Source organism: Bolinopsis microptera, chromosome 3 (genome assembly GCF_026151205.1).
Source record: "Bolinopsis microptera isolate Bmic1 chromosome 3, MBARI_Bmic_1.0, whole genome shotgun sequence".
NCBI classification, from domain to species: domain Eukaryota; kingdom Metazoa; phylum Ctenophora; class Tentaculata; order Lobata; family Bolinopsidae; genus Bolinopsis; species Bolinopsis microptera.
In genome coordinates, this window is record NC_087074.1 from 1,857,839 (window position 1) to 1,870,653 (window position 12,815).

A 12,815-nucleotide genomic window follows, 5' to 3' on the forward strand; every position below is an offset into this window, starting at 1 on the left:
TCCTTGGCTGTAGATATATAGCATGATAAAGGACAAAACATTAAACACTTTTCTTTATGGTAGACTAAGAAGATTTTATTAGTACCAATGTTAATACGTTGCTTACCAGGTGGTGAATAGTGTAATTTTATTTAATTTAAAAGTTGATTTTTAAAGTTGATTTAAAAGTTGATTATCAATACTTCGTATTTACCACAATCTGCATAATCTCATAATATACATACTTAGTAAGTATTATTTATATAGCCCATTGAACGATGAGTTGATGAATAGATCAATGGATGATTTTTTCCGCATAAAGAGATAATTTGTTTAAGAATTCTGTTTATACGCGTAGCTTCCGAGCAAAAAATTCAAACGTTCGAAGAAGTTTATTCATTATGAATGTATGAAACCATTTTCAAGCAGCCTTCAATCAATACTTTATATACCGCAAGAAATACTAAACTTTCCTCAGCAATTATCAATGACTTTATTATTGATGACTTTATTGGGAAATCTCTTTAAAAACTCTGTTGTTTTCTTCAGATAAGGTCTTGATAAACATTGCCATTCATGATGAGAGTATTACTGAGCATACCACATATTTTGACTGCACATTATCAAGGTGGCATTTGATATAATTTTAATGCTCCTACGCAATGCTTCTCAATCTGAGCATTAAAAACGTACGATTGTGATCCTGTCAGCCAGTAGCACGAGGATTAAATCCAGTATTGTAGCCTAATTGTCATGACAACCAGCCCGGAACCCACCTCTGAAGAGCACGTGTCACCCCTGAACGGCCGTGTTGGGGTGGACACGTGGGCGCGATGGACACGCTGAGTGAGACACATTCTAATCTGTCACAAACTCAGCTGCAATTGAGCTCGCTTCTGATGCAGAATATTAAAAGTGAGGACATTTTAAATGATGTGCTGTATCGGAGAGTGCAGATCTCCGAGACAGAGAGAATGAGTAATAGAGTTTAATAAAACTATATCGTAAGATATGTTGTGGGGGATTTAGTACACAGAGGAGTGTGCTTTATTTCTATCTGCAGTACAAGTAGCTGCAGTGGTCGGTAAAGTACACAGACGAAATGTTGTTACAGATAGCAACAAAGAGGCGACAATTCTTTGAGCTGAACATGACAAGAGAGGATGAGGAACTATTGCTGTCGATGATCTCGATTGGAATAATATGTATAATAATATGTAAGGCGGCTTGGACAAAGGTCTTCGACACAAAATAATCGCGACCTGTTTTAAAGTAGAATTGTCGCGATGCTGAAAAATAACTAAATCCATAAGGCAAGCCTCCAGGGTCTGTGCGTGGTGTTGAGCATGAAATTAACTAAAAGTGCCTAACCTGAAAGAAGCGGTGATGTTTCGTCCGCTTCACGCCATCTTCCTCTAATCTCGGTTTTATTTCAACCATTTTAGAGATTACGAGAAAGTCGTTCTCACATTTCTTCTCAGTGAACGTTTTACGTTTTTCATGTGAACAAAGAGCCTCTGTAGATTGCACTTTTGCTGGTGCTGATTTTGACTCACAAATCGTGGTATTTTGACAGTGATTCTTGGAGAGAACTCTATCTTTCCCAGTATGACAAGTTGGTTTGACCAGCTTCTCTCCGATCTCCCGAGGAAGTGCTCTGACGTCACTACCACCCGACCTCACCCTACAAACTGATCCTCCAGCTCTGATACTCAGCTGTTCCTCCAGTGAGGCTACTTGTTTGTGGACAGACCATCCACACCACTTGACGTCACTACCTCTGACGTCACTACCTCTGACGTCACTACCTCTGACGTCACTACTTCTGACGTCACTACCTCTGACGTCACTACATCCACACCAGTTGGGAGTCTGTTCAGAGGAGCGGGTTTTACGAGTTCGGGGTCTGTGATTGGCTGTCATCTCCTGATCACTGAACATCTTATTGTTGTGACTGAATGTTCTAGGTTGACTGGATTTGCTTCTCTGAAGGCTGTATTTCTTTACTCGCTGCCTAGGTGTCTGATTCTGATAAAGAGGGGCACACTCAGCACAATTCTGTTGAGCTGGTACCATGCCTCGTGGTACCCGGTCACGTGGTACCCTGTCACGTGGTACCCGGTCACGTGGTGCCCTGTCACGTGGTACCCGGTCACGTGGTGCCCTGTCACGTGGTACCCTGTCACGTAGTACCCGGTCACGTGGTACCTGGTCACGTGGTGCCCTGTCACGTGGTACCCTGTCACGTGGTACCCGGTCACGTGAGTTCAGCATGTTGGGGTGAGTAAAGGTACGCTCTGTTCTAGCAAGCAAAGAATAGAGGACAGTTTCAAGGTCGTACAGGGTTTGCAGGGATGGTTTAACTGCAGGAGAGTTGTCCGCCATATTTTATTGTAGATGGTCACATGGTCACTCAGACTACTAAATAGATTCCAGATTACGTTTAATAGAACAAAAAAAAATATCAAATGATGGAGTAGTTCGCTGTTTATCTACTCAGTAAATAAAAATAATCAAATGGAAACAAAAGCCGAAACTATGCGCTTAGACTGGTACGCGTAAACCGAACCTATTATTTACTATTAATTACTTTTGTTCACTGTTATTTACTATTATCGCTCCTTAGCAACATAAAACATAGAAATTCATGAAATCAGGAAATTGGTAAAAAGCGGAGTTTATTTAACTTTAATATGAGACTAATTACAAACCAAGTCTTAAAGTTTGGGACGGTGAAGACTCTATCTAAATTGAGGGACCCCACCCAAATCACAATTATTGATTTGGAGGAGGAGGAGTAGAGGAGAGGAAAGAGAGGAGGACTCTATCTAAATTGAGCGACCCCACCCAAATCACAATCACTTCAGTAAGCATCAGTTGATGAACCAGGACAGATTCTCGTCTGAATTAATGTATTTTTGGCGAATAAGCTCGAAATAGATGCTTGATATTTGTTGCAAGATAAGGTATATTATATATATTATATAATATATATATATATATACGATGTAAAAATATAATATTTCATTGCAAACAATAACTACTATACAGACTATTGGGAGCGGCTCGAAGCACTAAATTTAATGTCGATACAAAGGAGGAGAAAAGGAGGAGAGAAAGAGGAGAGAAAGGAGGAGAGAAAGGAGGAGAGAAAAGAGGAGAGAGAGAGGAAGGAGAGAGGAAGGAGGAGAGAAAAGAGGAGAGAGAGAGGAAGGAGGAGACAAAGGAGGATAGAGAGGAGGAGAGAAAGGAGTAGAGTAGAGGAGAGAGCGTTATATTATCATCTATATGTGGAGAATCTTGCACCAACGATCCATTTTCTACTCCATCAAGACACGGAATCAAGTAAGAACAGTACTCAACGTCAACAGTCATTGTATGATGGTTCATTTGCAGTAATTAAATGGGGCCACGTTTATGGAACACTATTCCATCAGATCTTCCATCAGATCTTCGCCTCATTGAAGACCCACTTCTGTTTAAAGCAAAGCTGTCAGAATTTCTTAAACCGTTTCCAGATAACCCATCTGCGAGCAACTACAGCTGCCCTAGTGGAAAGTCTCAGCTGGACTGGAGTATGAACAAGGCAGCATTGATACTGCAAGGACGGTCAAACTTGAAACTATTCTTCATTCAAAGACCCAGTAGAGGACTAGTAGAGGAATCTACGTTTCAGAGCGACAGACTACGTTGTAAAGTAGTTTCTACGTTTCTTTAAACTACACGGAACAATTAATATACTTTAGGTACAGGCAGGAGGGGGAAGTCAGGCTCAATGCAGATGTTTAGTGGACTTTAATAGGTTCAAATGGGACCTATTATTATATTACATTTTTCATTTTCACTGGAGTATAGCCAGTGATGATGCAACATTATCTTTCTAATAAATTGAAATGTATTTTATACTTTTATACTAAGCCAGATGTACCCTGATTGCTATGACGCATCCTGTGGTTACTATGACCGTAATAAACGTAACCTTGACAGTTAATTTACATTTCAGAAGACAACTTTAATACAGATCGTCCGGTTCAGCTGCTGAACAAACGGTCAAATATTAGTTTACAATTGATAACCTGGTTATCATTCAGCAACTTTCTTGTTTGTCATGATGTTCGGCCTCTTCAGATTGTTTGAGGATTACATTTCTTAATCTTGGGTAGTAGCCCACGATTGATACAATTGAATCGCTATTTTGATCTCAGATTTTGGAAATGCGATATACCCAAAAACAATTGAACTATTATTTCACATGGCTGAACAACTAAGCCTGTATTACAGTAGACCCCAAGTTCAGCGGTATTACCTTACACAGCCCCCCCCCCCCCCACAGCCCCACTGTCCCCTCCCCCACAGCCCCCACCTCCCTCACAAGAATCATTGCCCAATATATTACCCATTAACTGATAGTAATTCCCTGTTAATGTTATTCCACTGACACTTTCCACTGTCACAAATACACCGTGACTATGCCAACACCATTGTAACTATGACAACGCCATTACTTCCCCACAATGAACTTAAATACATGAGATTTGATAAGTTGGTCTTCAATACTACACTACTACGTGTGCACTTTATTTCATCAGAGTGTCAATCTCAGAGCACTGTAAACGTAGCGTGATGCAACTTAGTGACGTTTTGAAAAACCAATTAATTTACAAGAGATACGGGCAGCTTAGAGAGATGCAGTCAGTGCATGTGTGTTGCAGGGCTGGAAAAAACACTGACGTGGTCACTTGTCACGTGTTGGAGTGAAGTTGTCACGTGTTGGAGTGTAGTTGTCACGTGTTGGAGTGTAGTTGTCACGTGTTGGAGTGTAGTTGTCACGTGTTGGAGTGTAGTTGTCACGTGTTGGAGTGTAGTGGTCACGTGTTGGAGTGTAGTTGTCACTTGTTGGAGTGTAGTTGTCACGTGTTGGAGTGTAGTTGTCACGTGTTTGAGTGTAGTTGTCACGTGTTGGAGTGTAGTTGTCATGTGTTGGAGTGTAGTTGTCACGTGTTGGAGTGTAGTTGTCACGTGTTGGAGTGTAGTTGTCACGTGTTGGAGTGTAGTTGTCACGTGTTGGAGTGTAGTTGTCACGTGTTGGAGTGTATTGTCACGTGTTGGAGTGTAGTTGTCACGTGTTGGAGTGTAGTTGTCACGTGTTGGAGTGTATTGTCACGTGTTGGAGTGTAGTTGTCACGTGTTGGAGTGTAGTTGTCACGTGTTGGAGTGTAGTTGTCACGTGTTGGAGTGTAGTTGTCACGTGTTGGAGTGTAGTTGTCACGTGTTGGAGTGTAGTTGTCACGTGTTGGAGTGTAGTTGTCACGTGTTGGAGTGTAGTTGTCACGTGTTGGAGTGTAGTTGTCACGTGTTGGAGTGTAGTTGTCACGTGTTGGAGTGTAGTTGTCACGTGTTGGAGTGTAGTTGTCACGTGTTGGAGTGTAGTTGTCACGTGTTGGAGTGTAGTTGTCACGTGTTGGAGTGTAGTTGTCACGTGTTGGAGTGTAGTTGTCACGTGTTGGAGTGTAGTTGTCACGTGTTGGAGTGCAGTTGTCACGTGTTGGAGTGTATTGTCACGTGTTGGAGTGTAGTGGTCACGTGTTGGAGTGTAGTTGTCACGTGTTGGAGTGTAGTTGTCACGTGTTGGAGTGTAGTTGTCACGTGTTGGAGTGTAGTTGTCACGTGACTAATTTTGGTTGTTTAGCAACCTTTTCCAAGATTATTAGTAACCCTGATCTGTCTATCAGATGTAAAGCTGTAAGGTAAGTTACACAAGAGATTAAGTATTTCACAAGTTACCCACACACTTACTAATAGTCGTATCTTAATTTCCCAATAATTACTAAATTACTCAAAACGTCAGCTTAAACTGTTAAAGTTTAACTCCTGGGAATTCGGGGAACAGATGTAGCAGTTTACACGGGGGAGGGGGGAGGGGGGGCACATTGTATAAACATAGTACTAAATAGCTAGTAATACTGTAGGTAGCAAATAAAGTGTATCAGATATTTGAACTCTAATAAAGCTTAGATAAAATAACAGTACTTACTGAAGCGGATGAAGCAGCAGACCTCGGTCTTCCTCCGAGTGGGTTCAGCCTGATCTTATCATCTAGTCCCGTTAGAGAGGGGTCCATAGACCCTGAAATAAGTGCACGTGTTACTTATACTGGATCACGTGATTATTAGACTGGTTCACGTGATTATCATACTGGATCACGTGATTATTAGACTGGTTCACGTGATAAAGTTAGTTTCATCAGCCAAATATGCAGATTTTTCTTTTTCAATAGATCGTATCTCAGGGTATAAATTACATATATTTAAAATGACACACGATTCACCATCCACTTCCAGCATTGACCTATTATAAGTTTGCCTGGAGGGGGATTTGTTTAAACGTTATTATTATAAGTTTGGTTTCTCCTCCCCGCCACGTCTATAAAAATGTAGGTGTAGAATTAGTAAATGGGGACACAATGAGAGCAGAAGATCAAGGAGTAGTACTTAATTAACTCTGGGCACGTGAAGCAAAGTTTTGAAAAGGAATGGGAAGAGTAGAAATTCTAGACGTTGGCTATTTGGCACTGCTTTTTTTGAGAAGCAAACATTAGATAAAAGAATGAATTAACTCCGGGCACGTGAAGGAAACTTTTGAAAAGAAATAAGAAAAGTAGAAATTCTAGCCGGGGACTAAAGTACCTGCCTCTTTGGGAATTAATTAAAATTAGTTTTATCAACTGGAGAGCATAATGACTAATATAGACAATGAAATCCTTGTTATTACTCGCATAGATGGTGCTGTGCAGGACTTAGCACCTGGAAAAGCTATAGGCAAAATAATTATAGTGATAAAGAGGGCGCACAGCACGTAAATCATAAGTCTCATTTAATGTCAAAGTTATTTAAGGGTACCAACATTTCCGTTTGCTCATTTCCTAATCGCACCATCTACTGACTGCTGAAGATGAAAATGTTTGCTGCTGCTCTCCTTTTCCTGGCACTCTCCCTAGCCTGCGCTTATGACTATTATGACATGGAAGGAAAAGGATATGATTATGCCGAATACGTAGGAGAAGAAGACCATTATGGAGATGATTATTACGATAGTTCAGCTGGTTATCTCCAGACAACCTGCTCTCTGATAGTTCCTGCGCTGTACTTCTTGCTTAACTGAGTACACCAGACTGTGCAACAGAAGAAAATTGTGTAGTTTTGAGAATCATTGAACTGACATTTAAAATATTTAGTTTTTGTTGCACTTATATGTTGCAAGTTTAGTTCCAACATTTAGTTACCAATAGACCTGTCTTATTGTTTTACTTGTAGAGAGTAGTAATAAATAATATGATGCTCTGGAATCTGTGCTACAAATTGTAGGGCAACAATCAGGGCCCCATTCATTAGGTAGAACTATTTCTCCTGAAATATTGCTACTGAACACATATGACAGTATGCATGAAGTCCATTGCATGAAGAATGAAACAGACTCTTAATCATGGATTATTAACGTGTAATGTTCTAAATGACATGTGATCCGGACTGTTAACACCTCTCTCCCCCCCTCTTGTAAAGCAGCTGAGCTAGGCTGATAATCTGACTGATCAGGAGTATTTATCGTTATGTTGATTTATTGATAGATCAGCTGCAGTAATCTATAAGTTTGAATGTTGACAATAATAATTGATTAATTGTTCCCATACCTTTATAAAAGTTTGGAATTGTAACACTGTTTCTACTGCATGACTTATGTGGCTGGTTCCAGATGCGGACGAAGCGCTGAGCAGAGTTTGGTCTGTTTCTTCTTCCATATGAGTGATTCTGATTTTGTATAGCCAACCACGGCAAAATTGGATCAATGTACGCCGTGGCCATACTGACCTATAAGTTATGGGATATTGTTAAACCAAATCAAATGAGTGGCTATTTCAATGAATGTTTAATCACACAAAAATAATTAATGAATAACCTGACAGATATTCAAATAAACTCAACAAGATAGGGTTGGAGTATTCCAAAGCTGTCTAATAAAAACATCAGTATGAACAGTATTCGATTGGTTGAAATGAGCAAAAAATGTGCACAGATCTCAGAAAAGACTTTTTTAATTGAAAAATAATAATTTATCACCAATCAAAACAATCAGTTAAATATAAAATCTAAGTAATTTTTAGCACAAAATCGTGGCATATGCTAACAGCCAGCTGATACGCAAATTGTGCATGAGTGGGTGATGTACAAGCACATTATTTCATTTCATTCAGAAATCTTGAAGGTGCTACATTTGATTTATAGAATGTGTGTACCCAAATGCGAGACCCAGGTGTAAAAATTCGTTCTTGGAATAAGTGCATGCAGTACTACTATGTCCGAGCGTTTTTAAATGGCATAGTGCAAATATTCAGCAACAAGCGACTAATTAATCTCAAAATATACATTTATTTGAAAATTCATTTTTTTTTATTTGAAAATTCAATTAATCATTATATATATAAATCAAGCGTTACATTTCAGCCATGCAAAATTACAATGACATATTTTGATATACTAAATGATAAATGGTACTGCAATATAAGTTGCTTAATGTTTGGCCGAATGACAACTAACGAGAAAAACAAACTTGATTATATAATAATTAATTCGGCTGAACCAACACATAGCAAGAGCCACATTAACGTTGGGGCCGTCTACCAAATTTGAATGACAAACATTAACAAGAAATCAAACATATCATAAATAATTATAAGGATTTTGTTCATTACAATTCCGTCACAACTGATAAAGAAAAAGAAAAGGACAAGCAGATAGGAAATTGGACGGACAGAATTGTAACCAACAAAAACAAATTTCTGAGACTCATAAGACTGATGAGCTAATCTGGCCAGACTGTATCGGCAGCCCAGAGGTACTTGATCAGTTTGGCCTTAAAAGTAGAAATCCGCTCTGACTGCCGGATACATACTGGTAGACTATTCCATTTCAGCATAGATCTATGAAAAAAGCTATTTCGGAAGGCATCCGAGCAGGGCACAGTGGTACTCATGTAAGTTGAAGTATCCGACATATCAATTATTTGAGCATTGTGCCTAGTGTATCGGGTGCCCTCTGGACGGCATTATTATATATATAAATCAAGGCTCAAGCGTTGCATTTCAGCCACGCAAAATTACAATGACATATTTTGATTTACTAATTGATAAATAGTACAGCAATATAAGTTGCTTATTGTGTGGCCGGATGACAACTACACTAGAAAAATAAACTTGATTATTATATAATAATTAATTATAGCAAGAGCCACATTAACATTGGGGCCGTCTACCAAATTTGAATGACAAACATCAACAAGAAATCAAACATATCATAATGTCAGGTGATTGGTTTACCTAATCACATGATTAGGTGACCCCGTTAACCACCCAGTTGAACATTATGGGAATTGTTAAGGGTGCCCAATTAAGGTGTCGTGTCACAGTGTCACATAATCACCCAGTCAATTTTGTTAACGATCAATTTTGACGATCAATTTTAACGTCAATTTTGTTGTTAGCAAAGCCGCAGTCAAGGTTTGGTGAACGGTAGTTAAAGCACTTAAAACGATTTATGAAGGAGCAACCTTACATTCTACGTCTATTACTCATTTCTCAAGATGTCTACTACATGATGTTGCTCTACCACTTTGCTTATGTCCCTTAAGTGCTTTTAACTACCGTTCACCAAACCTTGAATGCAGCTTTGTTAACAAGGTTTTGCCGGTAGAGGGTCCGCAATAGTCCCATTACCTTAGTATTGCTGTACAACTACTACAAAGAACACATTTCTGGGAACCATATGAAAAGACTGATGAGCAAATCTGGCCTGATATATGACTGTATCGGCAGCCCAGAGGTACTTGATCAGTTAATGCACACTATCGTCTCAACATGCCTTAACCATGCTTGGAGGAAAAATGGATCCCCACCACGTTTCAGGCAATCCACTAAGAGAAATCCGAGACTTTTTTGTCAAGTGAAGTTTTATGCACCGCTTTATACGTCATCAGACAAACATAAAATAAAATGAACAATATGTTGGTGCAGACTATATCTCCTGCGAAAGCACATCCAATTTGATACATATGTCACGGAATGCATTACCATAAACTTCCGAATAGGGCATGCAAATTGCAAACACTGTTCTACTACAAATGAGGAATCACTCAACCTTCTTCTAGAGCTTCCTTTCCCTGATCGATCCAATCATCGAAGACGAGCTTCATGTATTGCGCACTTGCCCTCTCTATGAAGATTTCCGTCACTGATTCAGGTCGGTTTCAACTGTCATTGCATGTCGGAAGCCCTTTTAGAAAAATCTCGAAAATCGTCTTTAAAGTTAAAAGTGATTTAGCGCAGCACGCTTGTTTAATTTTATTTTCATTCTTTTGTATATATATATATAATATACATAGATTTTTTTTGTGATTTTAAGTGATTTTCCGAGAATCAGTTATCAGTATTTAGATATGAGGCAAGATAAAAGTATATTTTTAACGGCTTTCAGTTTCTTTTTTAGATTCCTTTAGATTCCTTTAAATTTCATCAGATTTTCCCACTGCTTTTAGTTTGTATTTATTCTCAATTGTATATGATTCGAATTTGTTATAGTTGCTTTAATGATATAATTTCTCAGAATTTATGTAAATAAATGATGCAAAGACTTACAAAGATCAAATCAAAAATACTTTCTTTTATTATCGAAATTTGTCTAAAAGTGATCAAAAATGTTGAAACCAACCACAAATCAAAATTAATGAACGCTGATATGATTTCGAATCATCCCCATGACATGAGCTCAAAATTAAAATGAGCTCCCCTGGCAAGATATTGGCGTGGCAAAAACTATTTTAATCTTTATCATATATTTTACCAAGACGTGCGCCGCGCCGAGTTGGGCTCGTCGACGGTGAACAAATATTGTTCAAAGTGCACTTTGAACAAAACTGAGCTGTGCACAACATGTGCTAAAATCAGCTAACCATAACGATAAATTAGACCAACACTAGTGAGCAGATCTGGTCTTAATCTTGTATCATCCAACAAACGTTGTAAGAGTATGGCAAATATTAGGAATATCCAAAGTTCATTTCTTCAAGAGCGAATTATTCCTTACTGGAACAAACTCGGTATGTGGTATGACTGTTTTAAGTTTTAAGATTAAATTAAAATGTAGAAGGCCGGGTTTAAGAAAGATATGATTTCTAGATCTTTTGATATTTTGTAGGTTTACAACATACAGCTGCAGGATGCGCGCCGAGTTAATATATATATAAGTTGGACCCGTCACGTCGACGGTCCAATATACGGAACAGATATTTTACGAGTATCACCCGTTAAAGGATATTTCTAATGATTCACATTTTTGCAATGTTTCAAATGAAGTATTAGGGAGAATTGAAGTACTTAACTATGTTAGTAATAAAGAGAATTGTAGCGCAATGCGTTACTGTGCCGCGCCGCGCACTCAATGAGGCTTCTCTCAGCGACATCTCTAGATCGGCGAGATGCACTATTGGCTACTGTGCTGCGCCGAGCTGAGATGTCTAGGGTGGCGGATTTTGTATCGAATTTTCGAATCAAATACCGTTTTAATGTTTATTTAAAATAAATAAGGATGGTGGAAGTCTTTTCTAAAATGGACTTGACCGAACTAAGAGAATGGTTGTCATACGTTGTATGACCCGCCGCGCACGAAGTGCGCGGCTCCCCCTGTATCGTCAGGGGGGTCGCAACGTGATACAAGAGAATGGCTAATAAACAAATCAATAATTGTCGCTGATCCAGTCTATAAGTGAGCCGGTCCATTGCTCCAACGATCCTTTCTAATTGACCTGCCAAGCCTTAGGGGTACGGTGCACCGTTGTTCCTGTGATCATGTACGCAAAATGTATCAACTGAGGTCACGTGATGGAGCCAGGATCCCCTAGCGGCCTTATTACCGGTTAACACATACAACCACGAACGTTCGCGTTTGAATCTTGAGTTAAATGGTTGGTTTACTAAATGTTAAGTATAATATATTCTTCAGCGTACACTCTACACCTAATATAAAGACATCAGCGGGACGTCAGCCTTTCCTGCTATAATTATGCGGAAGATTAATTGCCAGAAAATAGAAAGTTTACAACGAGAAATATTATACAACTTTGATAGATGTTGGTAATAATACTAATAGATATAATTAACTACAAGTAAACGTAAACCTCGACGAAGCAATTGATCATCTCTCGTGAGACTCAAGCGGCATTCTCAAAGCATTCTCGTGGTAATCAAGCGGCATTTTCAAGGCACTCTCGTGGCACTCAAGCGGCATTCTCAAGGCACTCTCGTGGCACTCAAGCGGCATTCTCAAGGTACTCTCGTGCCACTCTCGTGGCGCTCTATCGAAATTCTCAAAGCACTCTCGTGCCACTCAAATGGCATCATCAAGGCACTCTCGTGCCACTCAAGCGCTATTCTCGTGGCACTCATGTGGCACTCTAGCGGCACTATAGCGGCTTCATCAAGGCACTTTCATGGCACTCTCGTGGCACTCTAGTGGCACTCTCGTGACACTTTCGTGACACTCTCATAGCACTCACGTGGCACTCTCGTGGCACTCTAGTGGCACTCTCGTGACACTCTCATAGCACTCTCGTGGCACTCTCGTTGCACTCTCGTGGAAGTCTCGTGGCACTCTCGTGACACTTTCGTGGCACTCTCGTGGCACTCTCGTGGAAATCTGGTGGCACTCTAGTGGCACTCTCGTGCCACTCTCGTGACACTCTCGTGGCACTCTCGTGACACTCTCGTGGCCACAAGAGTTTCTTGAGAATAC

The 12,815-nt window shown here is 39.7% G+C and overlaps 1 protein-coding gene across 8 annotated transcripts in view; it reads right to left on the bottom strand.

Annotated features, from left to right (window-relative positions):
- The window catches only part of LOC134812151 (uncharacterized), a 75,352-nt gene extending 67,512 nt beyond the window's left edge, over nt 1-7,840 (bottom strand). For all 8 annotated transcript variants that reach the window (XM_063819389.1, XM_063819391.1, XM_063819390.1 and 5 more), the window contains exons 1-2: nt 7,667-7,840; nt 6,014-6,105 (exon numbers count right to left, since the gene is read on the bottom strand). In XM_063819389.1, coding sequence (XP_063675459.1) covers nt 6,014-6,105; nt 7,667-7,838 — 264 coding nt within the window. In that variant the 5' untranslated portion in view covers nt 7,839-7,840. The remainder of the gene's footprint in view (nt 1-6,013; nt 6,106-7,666) is intronic.
- Between the last annotated feature and the right edge of the window lie 4,975 nt (nt 7,841-12,815).